At 31.8% G+C, this 21,287-nt stretch overlaps 1 protein-coding gene across 1 annotated transcript; it reads right to left on the bottom strand.

Annotated features, from left to right (window-relative positions):
• Positions 1–2,937: 2,937 nt before the first annotated feature.
• On the bottom strand, positions 2,938–21,134 carry LOC133191724 (WD repeat-containing protein 93-like). The gene is made up of 21 exons (XM_061327461.1): positions 20,771–21,134; positions 20,080–20,281; positions 19,775–19,842; positions 18,686–18,736; positions 17,658–17,733; positions 17,176–17,282; positions 16,718–16,813; positions 16,540–16,599; positions 15,369–15,459; positions 15,172–15,186; positions 11,793–11,973; positions 11,536–11,606; positions 11,266–11,286; positions 9,980–10,057; positions 8,389–8,520; positions 5,891–6,104; positions 5,653–5,713; positions 4,050–4,206; positions 3,546–3,729; positions 3,266–3,392; positions 2,938–3,018 (listed from the first exon to the last, which is right to left on the bottom strand). Exons 1-21 carry the CDS (start codon positions 21,026–21,028, stop codon positions 2,938–2,940), a joined length of 2,331 nt encoding a protein of 776 aa, XP_061183445.1. The 5' UTR covers positions 21,029–21,134.
• Between the last annotated feature and the right edge of the window lie 153 nt (positions 21,135–21,287).

Genomic DNA, 21,287 nt, shown 5'->3' with positions numbered 1-21,287 from the left:
ATTGTTTTGTTTAAATGAGATATAATCTGTAGAGAAATGTTGCTTTTTGTGAAGTTATATGCAGACTTTCCTACAATATGTAAAATCCCTCATGAAAACTGCAGCAGAAGTAGGCGCCTGAAAATTATTAACATCCAACAGGCTGAGGACACTTAAAATACAGAATATAATTAATAATACATTAAATTGAGACTAAGAGGTGTCATCCTTTCAAAAAAATTGAGAACTTACTACCTAATAGATTGCAAAGAAAACATTGATAACTTTATTTTTGAAATAACTTTACTGACGTTTCAAAAAGTGAAAATCCTGTACGGAAAGTGACGCATAGAACGGTTTCTATTGCGAACAGATTTTATATTTTGGTATTCTGGTATTCTGTCCATGTGTCGTTTACTGATTTTTTCAGGAAATTAAAATCGTGTACTTATCTTAATTTTCAAAAAAAATCAGTAAACGACACATGCACCGCCCAAATTCAATTAAGTTGTCCCAGTGGTCATTTACAAAATGTTCACTATATTTCATACCTAATATTCAGTAGTTTACTGTATGTCATTTTTGATGAAAAAAATATTTGGATGATTATTTGGCCCTGTAAAAAACAATTACAGCATTTTGAAATCACTTTGATAAATAAAATTAATGACATCATTGATAGTTTCAAATAAATGTCATTTTTTGCAGGTTAATATGCCTTTATTCTTTGGAAGAAAAAAAACCCCACTCTCTTTGCATATCAAAGCACTTTAAAAACATTGAAAATTTATGACTGGCACAACTTAACTGAATTTTGAAGGCATACTCTATATACGCACATGCATAGCTAGAGCTAAGACCTCGCCAAATCGCATTTTAACTATTAACTAATTTCTCCTCTCGCATGAAATCAGTTTGTAATTAACCACCATTCTTTGGTGAGAAGGGAAAAAAACAGTCATTTCTTGACACAAATATACGGACCAATGACCAAAACTTACTGCACCTGTCATATACATACCCCCCTCCCTCTCCCCCCCCCCCCCCCCCCCCCCCAATGGAAATGTATAAACCTTGCAGATTTGTTTACATGTATAATTTTGCTAAATTTTTTTAAAAGCAAAACTAACACCATTAAACGTGGGCGTCAAGCTTAGATGCAATCGAAGCAATAATGTATCTTTTGGTAACGGAATTAACTATTCCAACGTACATACCCCTGACAATAGCGGGTGGTTATGCCAAATAGAGAGAAACGACATTGCCGGTAATTTACGACTGAAATAAACTCGACGAAGCTCTGTGAACTGTGTCAGTTCAGTACTTTGAACAAATTAATCAACATTTATTGGCCACCTGTCAATGAAACAATTGTTCGAACACACGTATTTTTGGCTGCAGATCTTAACTTCAAGCATTTCCGTCCATTCATGTCGGTTATATTACACTTTCACTCTGCTCAAAAATAAAAACCAATTCCATACAGCACACATTTTTTCCGATCCTGTCGCGCCAAATTTATTGGGCAGGAAAATTGAAAATCCCATGTGTTACCTATAAATCATACACATTACAAAACACAACACGGTGTCGCCTCTAAATAGAATTGTGGCGTCCAGTCCAAAGCAATGAAGGAAAAAAAAGGATACAGAGCTGAATGGTGAAAAAGACCGATCTATTCTAATTCAAAGAGTTTGAAATAACTTGAATTAAAAGAAATAATTTAACATGGACAGAGAGAAAAAACTTTCCCATACAGCTATATATTTCTTCAGTTACCTTTCGTTAAAATCAAGTGCGTATTATATACTTATTGGATTTACAAACATCGTTTTAATTCAAAAATTCTTTTAAATGATGTAGAGACAATGTTTTTTCGATAGCAAATTAGTGGCCACATACTAGTAGTTTTCAGTTTAATTACAATCATATCGTAAAATATGAATTAACTAGGCAAGGCTTAAACTATTATTGGAATAAATAAAATGAAAATACAAAAAGAATAATTGAGCCCTGAACTGAAAGATTAATTTTTGCAAGAAAATAATAGTAGATCTAAGTGAAGTACTAACTTATAAAGATAATGTCATGTTCTAAATTTTCATTTTACTCCCACCCAGTAAATTCAAAATTTAGAACATGACAATGGAATAACATTACAAGTCATGCTGACAATAGAAAGACTAAAAAAATGCTTATAGTTACAAGCATTTCTACAAAAATGTGAAGGTAAAGTTTTTCAATTCTTTAATGAAAAAGCATATATATCCTAGTGAACGAAAAGCAGGCAGGATATACAACATCCAAAAGGTCCTAGCTGTATTAGAAACAAACCTGATATCATTCAATAATCCATTATGAAAGTTAACTGTTTTTTCACTGAAAGAGATATTTGTTGAAAAGGTTATGTAATTTAGAAGTTTATTTTGCAGTAGTGCGACTGGCATTGTACTTAACTTGAATTTAAGAAAAACATACATTCAATGAAAAACATGTACTGGTATATGCTTATTTGACATTTATGGGTTGTAATATTGTAATATGTTCATCTTCAATGTAAAATTGTTACATTTCCTCACAAAATGACCTACTGGTAATTCATAACTGTACAGATGTACTATTAAATAAGTAGAATGTCTTCCTTTATCAGAGACATGCTCTAGCTCTGGTTTATTGCATAATAATAATACCTGCTCTGCTTTGGGACATTGTCATCAGAATTAGAACAGAATATACTGCTGTTAGTGGTATTATAATGATTAAACAATCCTAAAAATGCTAATGCCAATGCAATATTTAAGGTAAAAAAATCACATTTTTACCTACTTTCAATGTATGTCCCAGTTACATGTTATTAAAACAAACTTTGGTCTGCACGAGCATTAACTTTATAATGTTCTAAATAAACAAAACTATAATTTTTGCAATTTTACAAATAAATATTATACTTTGAGCAGTTCAACTTTTAATCCAGTACCTATGTAATAAAATAATGATGACAAAACATACCTGAGAGAAGTTCCTCACATACTTATAATGCTGAAACATAAAACATTTCTCTATTAAAATGTCACTTTTGAATACAGTTAATATTTTTATTTTAAAAACTAGATTTAAAACTCCATGTTCATTTGCCTTATGTTTTTACTGTATTTTAATTAAAATTATTTCCTGGGTTTTAGAAAGCAATTTTCTCTAAATATATACTAACATTACCTTGTAATTAATATTGTTTATCTTGTTTATCATTACCACATTTGACAGCCTTAAGTTTACAGATACATACGACTTCAGGTCTAACGTCTGCCAATTTCTCTGCCTCATCCTTATACTGGAGAATGCTCCAGATTTCCTCCTTTAAATTCCCCCACCTCTCCTGCATTCGGGATTTTCTGAGGCCCTGCATGGCAATCCTATAAAGAAAGTCGAACTCATTAGCAGTTAATTAATTAGACTAAAGTTTAAAGATTTCATTACCACAGGAGAAAGAAGTAAGGATGTTAAAACTACCTGTACAACAAGAAGGACAACCACTACACATAGTTATAATCTTGGAGTAAACTTGCCTTTCTTTCATCAATTCTTCAATCCTATTTTCTATTTTAGCATGGACAGTCTGCTGTACTTTGTCCCTCTTTTTGGTCATGTAGGAGTCTAGGGAGGGGAAGGATCTCATCTGATATACAAATAATGCCCCCGCACTCTCCGACTGATCCCCTCCTTCCTCTTCTCCATAGTCCTTATTATTTCCTGGATAAAGGAGGTTTTTACATAAGTACAGGTTGACAACTACTGTTTGTAAATCTAGTAGAATGTTATACACTAAAAGAACTACCTGATTAATTCAAGCATGTATCAGCCCAACACCCACCTTTCTATTTTAAAAACAAATAATTTTTTTTCTAAATCTCCTTTTGATTGATTGATGACAGGAAATCTGTTATCAATACATAAACAACACCTTACCTGCTCATGATAGGACAGGTAAGGCTAATTTGTTTTGTATGGTGGAGAAATAAAACATTCCTACAGATCTGTATGTTTTCATTAATCCATTATAATTCCATTACCTTTCAGAAACAAAAGTTGCCCCATAGCTCCAACAGCAACAACAGGGTCCCAGGGGGTCATAAGTTCATGGGACTTTGGTAGAACAGGTTCACAAAGAACCTTTCCTTGTAGAGTATCTCTGATTTGAACTTTCCCAGATTTCAGGATTGTTATTAGCTGAAAACAAAAATCAACAAGATGTGTTTGTGAAACACTGATGCCCCTGAATGGCAGCTCATTGCCAAGCTTAAAGTTTCTCAAATGGAAGTCAGACTCCAAGGTCAAGGTCAGTCGATAAAAAATGTTGGTATACAAGAAAGGGTCTTGTCACAAGGAATACACATGTGAAATATGAAAGCCCTTACAGCAGCCATTCAGAAACTATGTCAAGGGTTCAGTTTTTAAAAAGTAGATCAAACCCCAAGGTCAAGATATAGAGGTAAAAATTATTGGTACTTATGAAAAGGTTTTATCACAAGGAAAACATCTATAAAATATGGAAGCCCCAGCACCAAGCATTCAAAGATTATGGCCAAGGATAAAGTTTTTTTTTTCAAAAGTAAGTCAAACTCTAAGGTCAAGGTCAAAAGGTCTGAATTGTTAATACCAAAGGGAAGATTCTGGCACTCAGAATACACATGTGAAATATGAAAGCTCTAGCTCCAACCATTCAAAAGTTATAGCCAAGGTTAAAATTTTTCAAAAGTAGCTCAAACTCTAAGGTCAAGGTCAAAATTGTTAATACCAAAGGGAAGGTCTTAGGAATACACATGTAAAATAAGTGCTCTAGTACCACAAGGAATATGCATGTGAAGTACAAAATCCCTAGTACCAACAGTTCAAAAGTTATGGCCAAGGTTAAAATTTGGTAAAATTCTGCAAAAGTGGGTCAAACTCCAAGGTCAAGGTCAAGAGATCAAATATGTTGGCACTCAAGGAAAGTTCTTGTCACAAGAAATACACATTTGAAATATGAAAGCCTTAGTTTCAACCAATCAAAAGTTATGGGCAAGGTTAAAGTTTTTGCGGAGACAAATAGACAGACAGACAGGCAGACAGACAGAGCAAATCTACATGCCCATGAATCGTCAATTAATGGGGCATAAATATCACTGCCACAATGGCGAGGAACAAGGATATTTTGTTTATCAATCAAGAAGTATGTGTTTAACCTCAAATCAATATCTTATATTAGAAAATGTTCTCTGGTATTAGAACTCATCATTCATTTCTTACAATTGTGTATATGGCTATGGCATAGCTTGGCTCATTGGATGAATGTTCATTGTAAGTAAAAAAGTTGTGATATTCATGTCAGCTATATCAAATCTTACATTCTGCAAAAGGCAATGACTTTTTTTTTGGTAAGAATATAAGCACTGCATATGAATATTTCTGTCACATTAGACTTTAAGAAGTAAGGTCATGTTATATAAGACACTGGAACAACAATGAACCATGATGCTGCATCTGGCCTGGTTCATAGGAAATGTGAAAGATCTTCACTTATGGTTAGTGATCATGATGTCTATAAATATAGGGCATTTAACATTATACCACTCAAATGATATTTGTAGTTTAGTTAATATCAGACGTAAGATACAAAAGGTATGCAATACTTACCAAATCATGCATTCCTTGTACAGGCTGCACCAGTGTAAATATATCATCTTCTTTCTCTACTCTGTGATAAAGAATATGTCTAATTATATAATTATCATACATGTAATAGGATGTATTGTGTTTCGTAAAAATTTTGTACACATCTTAATAAAATACTCAAGAAATGGTTTTAAAAACTAAATTTTGTGTGAGAACTATAAATCATTAAATATAACTTTAATATATAGAAGTTACTTACCGTGGTGTGACACAGATGGGGTCTAGTTCCAGACCAGGCCCCGTCATCATAACAAACAGAGCCCCATTGTCACACAGAATCAACAAGTAGGTGGAGGATTTAGTTCTGTATGGCTTATAATCATCCACTGTCTGGGGACAGATACTGGGATCCAAGAAGATCAGCTGTGCAATCTTAACTTGGTCCACAATGTTAACAACTCCTCTCTGTATACCTGAAAGAGTTATATCCCTCCAAGATAGATATTCTTCCACATAAAAAGCTTTTTGAAACTATCCAAGTCACAACTTACAACCAGATGCTGTGAAGAAGCTTACAGAGAGAAAGGTTCACTTTATGCATAAAATGACCCTGACCATTTACATATAATAGACTAATACCCTATGTCCTAATTAAGCATCAATATAAAGAAAAGACTTGGTGTTTTCATTTTCTGTAGCAAGTTTCCTTTGAGAGTCCAAGTATTGGAAAACGGGCTTTGTGAAATTGCAGTGCTCCTGAATTTTGCAGAAAACAAGTGTATGAGTACCTTCAGCAAAGAATTAAACCAGAAGTCTCTGACAAGACTGTTGCTCTTCTGGTCTGTACTTATCACAAAAGAAGAGAAAAGTAGCACTTGGACATGAAACTACGCAATAGCAATAAATAGAAAAATGATCCTTGGTTTAGTCTCTTTTTGTGACAAGATTTATTGCAATCTGAATCAGACCAAAAATGCAGAAGGAATAGCATTTTGAAAGTATTTCTCAGAAATTTCTATTTTTAGTAACCATGGCAACACCATTCATCAAAATCAAAAAACCAATAAAAAGCATTATGTATCTTAGTGTAGTCTATCTGTGAGCCAAGATATATTGAAATCACATCAAAACTGTAAGAGAAATTGCATTTTTGAAAAATTGTTTACAGACGAACAGACAGATGACGGACACCTTACAATTGCATAAGCTCTTCTGGTCTCTGGCCACTAGTAACCAGTAGAGCTAAAAATGAGCACACCCCTTGATCCAAAAAATAAAACATGGTTTATAATCTATCATTATGTAATCTCACATTTTGGAATAGAGGTTGTGCTCTATAAAAAATATTTAAACAAGATGTGTTTGTGAAACACTGATGCCCCCGTATGGCAGCTTATGGCGAAGGTTAAAGTTTCTCAAATGCAAGTCAAAATCCAGGCAAAAGATAAAAAATGTTAAATTTAAAAGCCCTAGCACCAACCATTCAAAAGTTATGGCCAAGGTTAAAGTTTTTCAAAAGTAGGTCAAACTCCTATGTCAAGGTCAAAGGGTCAAAGTGGTTGGTATCCAAAGAGAGGTCTTGTCACCAGGATTACATATGTGAAGAATGAAAGCCCTAGCACCAACCATTCAAAAATTATGGCCAAGGTTAAAGTTTTTCAAAAGTAGGTCAAACTCCTATGTCAGGTCAAAGGGTCAAAGTGGTTGGTATTCAAAGGAAGGTGATGTCACAAGGATTACATATGTGAAGTAAGAAAACCCTAGCATCAAACATTCAAAAGTTATGGCCAAGGTTAAAGTTTTTCGAAAGTAGGTCAAACTCCTAGGTCAAGGTCAAAGGGTCAAAGTGGTTGGTATCCAAAGGAAGGTCTTGTCACAAGGATTACATATGTGAAGTATAAAAGCCCTAGCTCTAACCGTTCAAAAGTTATGGCCAAGGTTAAAGTTTTTCAAAAGTAGGTCAAACTCCTAGGTCAAGGTCAAAAGGTCAAAGTTGTTGGTATCCAAAGAAAGGTCTTGTAACAAAGAATACACTTGTGAAGTTTGAAACCCCAAGCACCAACCATTCAAAAGTTATGGCCAAGGTTATAGTTTTTCGAAAGTAGGTCAAACTCCAAGGTCAAGGTCAAAAGGTCAAAGTTGTTGGTATCCAAAGGAAGGCCTTGTAACATAGAATACACATGTGAAGTTTGAAACCCCAAGCACCAACTGTTCAGAAGTTATGGCCAAGGTTAAAGTCTCATAAAATTTTGCAAAAGTGGGTCAAACTCCAAGGTCAAGGTCAAAAGGTCAAATATGATGGTACCCAAAGAAAGGTCTTGTCACAAGGAATACACATGTGAAATATGAAAGTCATGGCTCAAACCAATCAAAAGTTATGGGCAAGGTTAAAGTTGACAACAGACAGACAAACAGACAAACAGATAAACAGACAAACAGATAAACAGACAAACAGACAGACAGGACAAAAACAATATACCCCCGGGATCTTTCGATCCGGGGGCATAAAAACAGCTTAAAATTTGACCACTTGTAAAGAAATGTTCATGATGTCATAATGCACTGACTAGCAAAGCAAAACAATTACCGTTCATCATTTTCAATAACTATGCAGTCACCAAGGGTCCAAGCGGTATTTAATGCATTGTCAACTAAAACTGAGCAGTTTTGATTTTTCAGAAATTCACAGGGCCAAAAAAGAACCTTGCTCTTATGACAATGATGTTTGATTTTTTTTGTTTTACTTTAGCAGCATACCTAAATATCTGTCCCAGATCACAACATTCCCATTTTCAAATCCAACAGCCAATAAGGAGGAATCATCGCTGATGGAAGATGAGGTCACAGGGCTAGTAAATGGCCAGACTAAATCAGGCTTAACCTCAAAATCTACAATTCATTGCAAACATTTACATCACCAAAAGGAAAGTGGAAATTAGATACTTAACATGTTATTCTAAAACACAGTAATTATTTTTCTTTTATGCCTAAATGTATTAAGTCATAAGAATAGATAAAATCTACTTGACATGATATTATCACCTTTTTTTTTCAAATTGTTAACAGAAATTCAAATATTGCATAATTTCTATCCCCCAAAAAGGATTGAAAAGGACACTAATATTAGTTTTTCATTTGTTTTTTTTTTTTGTTTTTTTTAAGTAATTTCTGCAGATCTAATAAAGTTCTGTCAAGATATCTGATTATAAATAAAAATTTTGTACTTTCTTTGAATATAACTTAATTGAAATATGGAAATTACTTTGTTTTAACCATGACACTGTTGCAATAATTTTTTTTTCACTTTTACAAGTTTATATTGTTGCAAACACATTTAAGGTATGTCACTCGTGAAATTTGTTATATCAAGGATTTTTTGAGAAGTATATATTAGATAAGTACTCATAAAGCATGTTTCAAAATCACAAAGAAAATGGGGGGTCAGTGTGCATCTTACTGAGCTACGGTACAAATAAGTTGACCTTTTTGCACTTAAATTGTAACTAATTGGTTAATCACTTTAATCTTAATCATATTTCATCAGATGTAATTATGGCAATAAATATAATCTTATTTTAGGTAAAATAGTTTGAATAATATTTATCATTGAGCATATCATGCAAATTAATGCGCTTAAATTATTGTATGACCTTTTTGCACTTAAAAAGTATCATATTTCGGGTATGAAAAATCTAAGTAGGCAATAAAATATTTTCCTGTATCAAACTTTTTATGAATTAAGTGCAGATCGGTTTGAGGTATTGTGTTGTTTGAAATAATGAAAGAAAAAATTGGGGTCAGTGATGTAAATTTTGAGATATTGGTTAAAATGTGCGATTTTCAGGCTAAAAACGGTGTAAATTTTATCTTGACTTCTCTAATATATCTTCATTTCTTGACAAAGTCTGTTGAGTGAATGTGCAAAATTTGTTCTAAAAATATAAATTGGGACCTTTATTTAATATTCCTAGCATATCAGAATGAAAAATATTCTCTAAGTAAAAATATGTGGGGTAAAGTTCCAAGATACTAAATTTGACAAATGTGTAGATTTGAAGGATTTAATCTTCTAAATATCCTTCCACCACAAGAAATAGTCCCTCATAAATCTTGCTTCTTTATGAATTTATGAGCAGTTTTTTAATTGAATGTGGAATAATTTGCATTGTTTAATTTAAATATGTTATAAAAATTGAATTGTAGTAAATAGTTTTGAAGTTAAAGGTTCTGACTGAACTTTTCTAAAAAGCTGACGAGTGACATACCTTAAATTCATTTTTAAAAAAGGTTCCTACAACAATGCTATTAATTCGTGTAACAGGTAACCACTTTTTTTTTAAAGATATACCTTTGTGTTGTTTGAGCAATGAGTAATGTACCATATGTGTGGATCCCTTCCACCACACAGCAATAGTTGTTGGCAATCCTGAAATAATTAAGGATTGGAAAATATTATAATGACTTCATAACACATTTATGAATAACTAAGAAACAATAACATGCATATGCCTTTTATTATGTGTGGCATTATTTAAAAAATTATTTAAATGATTGCTAGTATAATACAGTATTATTTCTAAAAACAAAAAAAAAACAGACTGAGGATAATACTTTCATACACATACAATATTAGTTTACATGTAATTCAAGAGTTTACCTTTGAAAAGCATTGTAACGTAATTGTAACGTACCAGGGTAAGTTCAAATGTTTAAAATCATGTATTGGATCTATATATCTTAATTATTCTAGTTCAGAACTATTTTTTTCTTGATTACCTTAAAACAGTTAATTGCTGAATAAATTGCGGGGAAATCATTCTTGAACTAAACTTAACACTTTTCTATTATCTAACTCTATATGTCTTGCATTTTTTAACGTATGAGCTAGTATATATACCATTTCATTAATTGTTAATTAATTCTCTTAAACTTTCAGTTGAAGGAGACTAAATTTTTATATCAATCTAAACTTTTAAAAGCAACTGTGTGTTATGCATTTTGTAAACTTTCAAATTCAACAGAATGTTACATTATACACTGTACAAAGTTAACATGTAACTAAAAAGTTTTTGGTTAAGGTAAAGACCCAGTAAATGAAATGGGCATGTGTCTCAGATTTGAGACATAAATTCCTTCAATGATACTTAATAACAGCTTGCTCAAATATCAAAAAAAAAAATAATTTTTAGCAAAACACAATGAAAAAAAATCTGCATTTAACATAGATTTTCAAGAAGAAAACCAATTATGAAGTGGAAGTAATCCCTTAGCAGCCAAATGAAATATATTCAGATTGCCTACTGTCTCTCAGAAAATGATAATTTTTATATTTTGAATTTTTGAGTGAAAATGAAATTAAAATGAACATGGGTATTCTGATTGTAATCAAATTACTTTTCAAATGAAAATGTTTCATTTTCTACATAATTCACTTATAGCCATAAGGTACAGGAAAAAGTGAGTTTAAATTAATTAAGATTTCATCATGGATGTAGCACCGAAAAGACAGTCTTAACTAACTCATTTACTAGATCTTTACCTTAATAAACTAAAGAAAAAAGCATGATGTTGAGGTGTATTGCAAGGAATATAAAAGCATGGTTATATCATTTTGTCACCCTTATAAAATATTACTCTTTAGTTCATCTTCATTGCCTGAAATAAAATTACAGGATTAACATACAGTCAGAAAAAGGAATGAGAGACTTTCACAAGGAGAAATAGAAAAAATAGACTTACATATATTATTAAATAATAGTTAGAAAGTTTATATAATGTACAGAGTATAACTACATAATATATGAAATAAGTCCCATGAAAGAATAAAGCACTTTTAATCTGATTTTGATTGACTAATATTTAATGGATAGACAATTGTAAAGATATACACATAATTAATAATACCTATCTGACTCTGCTGTTCCAGACCAAAGGGAACTAATCGCCCAGCTGTCATAAAATGGAAATTGACATCCCTGTCAGAAAATAAAAGATAAAAGTACGTTAATGTAGAAAAAACAAGTCAATGTGTCTGTGCATGGCTATAATCCAGTTCTCTCTTATCTTTACCAGTGAATCAAAATAGTTCCCAACAAATTACATGTATACAATGAAGAGAGAAGAATATGATTCCCTAATTTTTACAAATTATGAACACTTACTCGAGTGATTCCAGTTCCTCTTCCTTTGGTAAATAGTCAATAAGGTTGTCATGGAGATGAGCAAACACTTCTTTCCTCATTTCTTTGTGACTGGGAGTTAATATATGATTTATACCTGTCCCGATAACCTCCCCTGCATCCACTTTCTGACAAGCTGAATACACTGAGGAGGAGGTGTTACCTGTCAATTAATTGTCACATGATATTTCATCACTTTTATTTATATTCTAATTGTTAAATCTTTTCTATTTAATGTTGAAAGCCTTATTTTCAGTGCTTGGATAATGATCTCAACTAAGCCTACTTAGCTATTCATATAAATTTACAATAACTTGATTTCAATTCCAATTACATTTCATTGTTAGTGGGGGTTTTTTACCCTCAGCAAACAAAGTTTGGGGTAGGGATGGGGGTGTACCTAGGAATCACTTTGTTCATCTCTCAGCATTCATGTATGGGCCATATAAACTTTGTAATTGAGAAATATTGGAAGTTCATACTTGACACAGATTACTTATGACCTGAAGGTGTGTCATGACTTTGATCCAAGGTCATTTCATGCAAGACCAAGGTCACTTGCATAAAAGTGAATAAATTGTGTCCAGTTCATAACTTTCTTATGGAGAATCATTGGAAGTTCATATATTATACAAAAATTACCAATGAAGATGTGTCATGATCTTGATCCAAGGCCATTTGTGGTAAGTTCAAGGTCATTTTTAAATTCTCAACTTATAAAATTCCTTTTCTGACTATATCTTGTGATGGAGAAACAATTTAAGCTCATATTTAAGAAAAAGATTGCTCATTACCTGTAGATGTATCATGATTTTAATGCAAGGTCATTTGCACAAGTTCAAAGTACATGTAACAGGCAGAAAAACTGTATAATTTGTGTCCAGCAACTTTCTAATAGAGACATTTGAAGTTGATACTTCAAACAAAGATTACATGTAAGCTGAGGGAATGTCATATCCTTGACCCAAGGCCATGTCATTGCCAGTAAAATTGTAAAGAATCATAGGAAGTTCATACCTCACACAAAGATTATGTATGACCAGGAGGAATGTTACTTTCTTGAACCAAGGTCATTTGACAAGTTCAAGGTCACTTAAAAGAAAAGGAAAATTGCACTTTGGCCCTTTAAAAAGATTGCAGCATGGAGGAAGGGGGTAATTCTATGAGCTTGCTCATAGTATCTCTAGTTTTTTTTTATTTGTTTACTGTTTTTTCAAGCATCTTTCCTGATAATTCCATATCCCCAGTCAATATCCTGCAACCTTGATGACATAACCCTGACTAATGATAATGTTATTTACATGCACAATAGGCAACTACATATTTGCAAAGTCAAAGTAATACATGTCAACTTTTGCCCCTTTTCAGCCTTTGTTGAGCATGTAATAAATGAAATATTTCAGTGTAATTAATTAAAAATTTTTGTGTAGCCACTGACAATAATCAGACATTTTTGTGGGTGGAAACTTTGTCTTTCAGAATCTCAGATGTTAAGCTAGTGAGTGAGAAATGATGAAAAATAAAATTACTAACACTGCAAACTTGTTTTTATATATAATAGCATGGATTTTTTTTTTTAAACAAGATGTGCAGGTGAATCAGAAGTGCATTTGCTTTAAAGTCAGTGGTGAATTAAATAACAAGTGGTCCATAGGCCACAACGCTCACCGGAGTCACTATATATGGCTCTGATGTTCTTCATCAGCAGAATTTTGCCCCTTTATATATATATATATATACATGTATTCTTTTTTACTAGTGGTCATGTTTTGAAGAAACTTGAATCTACACTAATTCAGAATGCTTCCATATAATTATGACTAATCATAGCTTTGCTGTTATTGAAAAAAATATTTTTAAGATTTTTTCCTATATATTCCTATGTTAAACTGTTATCGCTCATTGTGGCCCCACCCTATGGGGGGGGGGGGGGGGGGGGGGAGAGAGATTCATGATTTGACCAAACTTAAATCTACACTACTTTAGGGTGCTTCCATATAAATATGACTAATCATGACTTTGGTTCTTGAGAAGATTTTGAAAGATTTTTTCCCATATACTCCTATGTAAAACTTTGATCATCAATTGTGGCCCCACTCTACCTCGGGTGTAATGAATTGAACAAACTTGAATCTACGCTACCTGAGAATGATTTGTATAAATAAGACTAATTAATATGGCTTTGCTATTCCTGAGAAGTTTTTAAATATATTTTCTTGTACATTCCTGAGTAAAACTTTGATTGGCCATTCTGGCTCCAACTTACCCAGGAGGTCATGATTTGAATAAAATTGAATTTATATTCTCTGTAATGAAGCTTCATGAAAGTTTCTTCTTTTCTGACCCATTGGTTCTTGAGAACACGATTTTTGAAGGATGCCATTAAAATTTTACTAATTCTTAATTATCTCCTCTTGAGGGAGGTCCTTCATTTGACCTTCACCCAGGGATGGTCTATGCCAAGTTTGATTGAAATTGACCCAGCGGTTCTGGAAAAGAATATATGAAATTGTGAAAAGTTTACAATCACTACAATGATGACAACAACAGACAACGGACAACTTTTGATCAGAAATGCTCACCTGAGCTTCAGGTGAGCTAATAAAAGGGAAAAATCATGAATTATTTTAGTAGCAAATGTAATAAAAAATAAATATTAAAAAGGCCTTGTGAAAAGGAATTTTCAGGAAGAATACAAGAAAAAGGAGAAGAGATTTTAATCACCTTCACCTAGGAATGGAAAACAATTGAACATTTTTAAAGATATGAAAAATCTTAGCAAAAAAAAGAGAGAGAGAAAAGAAAAAAAACAGCTGAAAATAAAATGTTCAGATTGTGAAGCAATGCTAAAATGAATTGTATTTGTATAAGCTGGTCCGTGAAGCATGCCCCAGGCCTTCCAACCAATAGCCAGAAAATTAAATTCTTTATTCTGTATTCTACATATACTTGAAATTATAGACATTCAATTTCATAATCTTTTGCCCACATGCATGAGGCAAACACTAACTATTCACCAAATACCAAATTAAAGGTGAATGTAAACCATTAAGGTATCATGCTAAAATTATCATGACATAGTCATGTGAAATATATAAGCATAAAACTTCTTGCTCCAAAAAAAAAATTAGACTGTCCAAATTACATATCATTGATATTAAACTATTACTCAGTCACCTACATGTACAATGGACAGAATTGCAATGGCCAAACAAAGAAGTTTGATGCAAATGCATGTACATGTACCATGTAGAGGTTAAGACATCAACAATGCATGGAAACATTCGATCTGCTTCACAATCTGACTGACAGAGTATAATAAAAAAAGTAGTAACATAAACTGATAATACAGAGAAATTACCTTTTTGTCTAAGTTCTGAAAAGTTGGTCTTGCATTTTTTATATCTATTTTGTACCATATTGTAAGGTTTACAATTACCATTCACAACCATAAATATATAATAAAAAAAATCATCCACATAAAGCATTTTCCACAGATCATTTCTTTTTTGTTTTGTTTGTGACCCACAAGCCTGTTGACCTACATTACTGACTTACCCGAGATGGAGGGAGGAGGTTTAAGTTTCATCACCACAGAGGTAGGGGACAATTTAGGCATCTGTTTCTCTCCATGACTCTCTTCTTGACTCTTTATCAAAATTCAAGTTAAAATTTTACAATTTAAAAACTATTTACAAATAATTTTTATTTAAAAGGATATTTTTTTCCTTCAATCAATTTTATTAGCATATTTCTATTATCTATTAGAGTGTATAATTTGATAAACTAATAAAAATGCACATACTGAATATCAAATTTGTTCAGACTGATTAAAATCAATATTGGATAAAAGAACCCTTTTCAAAATATAATTTTGATTGAGCACATTCAGTGTAAAATTTGGAAGAGTACACGTGTTTTGTAATGAGAGATTTTCTTCAATAAATGAATCAGTAACTGCTATCAATTAAATTAATATTGCTCTATGAACATGTATGTGTATAATATGTTAGCAAAATTTTGTTAAAGAGAACCCTGCTTGCAATGTTCAATAATAAGGAAATTAAGGGCAATAATTAAACTCTTTCTCTATAATATGAAGAGAATAGAGAACAAATGTGTAATGTGTCCTGCAATTTAACACATGTATATACATGTTAGAGTATCCAAGACATGTACATGTATATAATACAACATATAATGAGGTGTGGATGTTCTGAGAAGTAAGGCGTTCCATTCAGCACGTACAGTACAACAGAAGTGACGAGAGAGAGAAGTTCTCCATGCCAAATATTTGGAATGGGTTAAAACATTCACTGTTAGCAGATTTTGGACAAAAAAACAAAGACTGATACTTTGAGATCAAGATACACCATATAATAGATACACCTAGTAATTTGCAGATGATAATCAAAATCATTCAAGAAAAATAAATAACAAATGATTGCCTTGAATCATAACAAATGCACAAAAAACATTATTTTCAATCATAAAATCTTTCAAGGATCAAATTTCAAACTTCCAAAATCATCAAAAAAACTGTAATTTGATTCACACGACTTTCTGGATTTTACAAACTTATATTAAACTATGAATCAATAAAGTTACGAAAAAGAGCCGCGAGTTAACTCTTAACATCATAATCCAAACCACCTGTATTGATCTCAAAGTAGATATTTTACAGGACTTTTAGGGATGGAACAATGGGAACAAATAATTTATATCTTACAGAAGCCGCCATGTTAACAGACTGCCTAGATGATGTTCGACTAATACTGCGATTTCTGGGCTGATTAAGAAATTCAAAATCTTTGGTAAAACTTTAAATACATTTAAAACTACTCAGTAACACACCCACAGAAAATCAATATTAAATATCCATTATATTGTTTTGATGTGTAAACTACCTGGGTAACAGGTGGGGAAGGATCCACTTCAGTTTGAGTGGGGGCTTCTTCATCTGTTGTGGCTACAGGTTCAGTACCTTGTTCCTGAGGATCCTCCTAAAGTACATGTACATCAAACATTCACATATGTTTATCTTTTTAACAATCACATATATGTTCATTTCACAATTACACATGTTTATTTAACAATTACATAGATTTTTTAACAATCGCCAATATGTTTATAATTTCAATCACTATTAATGTAAGTTTATTAAAGAAAATTAAATACATGCAAGTATCTTTATTTTACAATCTCAAACACTTAATTTACAATCACAAATGATTATCTGCCAATAAAATATTATCTTAACATCTAGCTGACTTGTCCCACATAAATGTTTAATTCACAATCACACATTTATTTCACAATCACACATTTATTTCACAATCTTAATATCTTTCAAATGAAAACTTACTGTTTTTTCTTCCTTCTTTGCCTGTGCTAGAACTGATTCTAACTCACTCAGCCACGCATCCCTAGGAAGTTTGTAAACCTCCAGCCATACCTCAGCTGTTTCTGGATCTGAAGACAGGGAGGATTAATTAAAATATGATTTGAATGCATCTATTAACTTAATTAAATGAGCTTTGAATTAATACTCATTTCTTTCATTTCAGCAAAATTTATAGAATTATAGTAATTTGAGCTTTCATGTATACATGTAAATAAACGAATTTTTACTGGGTAATGAGGATACAAATTCTGTTTATAATCTTTATCAGTATATAACACATGTAAGCTCCAGCTGATGTTGTTCATGATTACAAACTCTAGCTGATAATTATAAAATTAAAAAATATATATTTCTGTTAATTATATTCCATAAGACAATTTCTACATCTCATTTTTCAGGCCTTACATATTTTGCAATTATCAATTTACAACATGTATACTCACTTTCAAATACTGCGCCGAGATAGTCACCATTTCTTGATGCCTCACACTTAGTTATGATCAGCTTTGTTCCACCCTCCTGTGAGAAAACGTACAATAAAATTCATTATACATATTATAATCACTCTACTTTTCCTATATTCAGATGTTTTGTAATTTTATATTAAAAAGAGAAATAGTGTGCATATAGATACATTTTTTTAAGTGAGATGAGCAAGGTGTACATAAAATTAATTTAAAAAAAGATATTATTTCCATGACTGTCACTCTGTATTTAAGCTTCTGCATTTATCAAAGCTTGCATGGCTACTATTGCAAAAGCAGAAAAAAGATATTGCAAATAAAAGGAATAGATGCTTAAGCAAAAGTTGTTCCTGGTACAAGGTTTCTAACTTTGTTGTCTTTTTCTAAGTACAAGAGAAATATTCATTACAATGTGACTATAAATAGCATATTGCATTTTTTAAGTATGGGCACATCTATACTGTGTAATAAATTTTGTAAATATAATCCTGAAAAGCTTCAAGCATATACTGTAGATATGTACAAATTAGTTTTTTTCTGCGAGGTATTAATTTACACTAAGAGAGCAGTTGCAACTTTTCAAGGGAAATTTGTCATAGTGTACTTAAATCATGATAACATAATCTTTTTTAGCATACAGGGTATTTGCTTATTTATTTTTTCACACATGGATTAAACCAAAATTCTAATTCTGCAGAATTATGACCACATGGAAAAAAAGTATGATTACAGTATGTAAATGTTTATACACATATATCACAAGAAGAAAATTTGTGTACAGACTAATGATAATATTTTATTATACATATATCACAATTGGGAAAATACTTCATAAGAATTTACTTCAAGTTCATTTTTAAATATGTACTAGTATACACTATCATTAAATGTTGGAAATATGTATGTAACAAATTTATTGTTGCCAATCAGTAATTTATACATCTTTAAATTTCTTCACATCAAACTTGCAGATTCTATCTAGCTTCTTCTTTACACACATTACTCACTGCATGAGCGGGGTTAGAGAAAATAGGCCTATGTGCCCCGCCTCTACCTCTCTGTCAATATTAATGAAGGAATGCAAAATTGTTAGTTAGAGTAAGTGCTTAAAAGTCAGTTGAGCTTGTCATATAACAGTACTAAACTCATTTCACTACTGTGAGTAAACTTCTGTCTAAATCTACAATAAATTGCAACATGCACTACACACAAAGCCCCCAGATCATAGTCATACATTTACTACACATGCACTACTCATAATAACCCAAAGATCATAGTAATACATGTACTACACATGCACTACACATAATAACCCAAAGATCATAGTAATACATGTACTACACATGCACTTAATTTCCATTTTCAACTGCATTGTACCCAAGTAGGCTCTCATTGAGCATATCTATCTAAACTAAATCTATTACATTTTAACTTTTAAAGCATGCACCCCCCCCCCCCAATAATAAAGCAGTGTTATGTTTTTATCAAAACATTTACAGATATAGGTAAGTGATATGATAAATATTTCTTTTCATAATCATGATAATATGATCTTTTTTGAACTCAGCAACTTCTTTTAACCATTATTCACTGCACATTTTTACAAGTCATGTTAAAAGTTATTATTGACATGAAAAACTATGTTGTTTTCTGACATATCTTTAATTAGTCTTTTTTATTCAAGCCTTTTCTCCTTTCAGCTCTTTTGTTAAGCAGTACTTTTATCTTAATTGTTGATTAGCAAGTTTTGAGTCACAGACATTGCTGGATACCTGTAATTCACTTCCAAAATCATCTGACTATAAGAATGGGTAGAAATTGTAAACAATTGTACATGTATGAGCATCTCTCTCTCCCTCTCTCTCTCAAATGAAATCAAATCAAATCAGGAAATATATATATACTACATGTATCAAATCAAATTCCAGCTAGTTTTTGTATTCAAGAACTCGAATTACAAAGAAACATTTTTTTTTGTACAAAATAATGATGTAGATAAAATATGAAATAAAATTGGTCATAATATAAAAGACAGGATAACTGTTTCAATTCATCATTCTACCTCTGAGTCAAATATTAATTGAACACTTTCTTACCTGAAACTCGTTCAAAATCTTTACGAAGTAAAATTTGTCACCCCCAAATATGAACAATCGTGCAAAACCTGTAATCAAAATAAAATGTGTCAGCAAGTAAAATATATATTTAACATTTTGGTAACTGTAATGTTACTTAATCTATTGATGTTTTTAATGTTCAGGACTAAATTCAAATGTGGTATAAATCTGTTTGTATTACATGTTGCAATTCAAGATTTATTGATAAGATTATGAAACCAACACAATTCTTTACCTTAATAATCAACACATTCTGTCTCAATATTAATGACTTGTATATATACCCATATCATCAATGGTGGTAACTAGATAGACCTGAACACCAATTAAATAAGCCTTCACATAGTGTATATCAACACTCTCTTCCTCCCAAGTGGCTATTCTTTCTTGTGTCAATGAATCCACTGCTGCCAATCCTCGGGGAAGTCCAATGAAAATGTATCGTCCATCAACACTGTCACATATACAGCAGGCCCTTCCATGACTCTGTGGAGGTCAAAGGATCAACTGGTTAAGTGGTTAACACCAGTGAAATTTAAGTATATGAGGTTTTTCTACAAATGAACATTCATTTTTAGCATACTTTTTAAACAATCCTCCTTAATATTACAGTTTTTAAAACAGTTATATAAATATAATTACAGATCAGTACTACTTTACCCATTTTGATTGCAAATAATCATTCCTACAACTAATTCTGATGTCTTAAAAAAAAACAAATTAATATTTTGTGAAGAATTTAAATTTAAGCCTGAATAAATGTATACGTATTTTTTTCATATTAATATATTCACTAGATCTATTTTATATATTCACTAGATCTATTTTAAAATTAAGAAAAAAGTGACAGTTTGAAAAAGAAAATAACATCGGACAAAATCTGTTAAGCTAAATCAAAGATAACAACAAAAATATATGCATTCAACACTGTCAATACACTCAGCAACTGTACAGTAACGTTTAAAACATTGACACCTTCATTTGATTTGAACAGTCATACTGTGGCGGGCGGATTCTGCGGCTCTCCTCTAAACGCTCATTTTCACGCTTCTCTATGATTTCCCATACTTCATCATACCACTGTGTAAGAACCTTGTCTATCATACGATATGGCTGTGGAAGTCTATCGACCAGTTGATCGGGATCTGTGATGTAGTCCTCGTCATCCTCCAAAGGGAACTTGTCGATTGATGGCGGAGTAAAATTAACGTTCTTTCTAATGTAAACAGGCATCTCAGTAATGTAGTGTTATGCAAAAAAAATCTTGATTGTATAGTCACGCTTTTGGTTCCCTTATTCAAGTCATTACAGTTAATTTTTTTCGTTTCTAAGCCACAACAATCTACCGGAAATGAAAACAAAGTTTTAGAATAAGTGGCATTACGAACACGAAGATAATTTCTAAAATGAAAAGATTTTTATCCTTCAAAAAATTTGCCAAAAATATGTATATTCATTGATTTTTATACATTTTAAAATAAATTCCATTTTA

Source organism: Saccostrea echinata, unplaced genomic scaffold, assembly GCF_033153115.1.
Source record: "Saccostrea echinata isolate AGI-Se365-2 ecotype Australia unplaced genomic scaffold, CSIRO_AGI_Sech_v1 ptg000024l, whole genome shotgun sequence".
Lineage (NCBI taxonomy): Eukaryota > Metazoa > Mollusca > Bivalvia > Ostreida > Ostreidae > Saccostrea > Saccostrea echinata.
The sequence above is the reverse complement of the archived record's forward strand: the minus strand, read 5'-3'. Positions and strand labels throughout refer to the sequence as shown.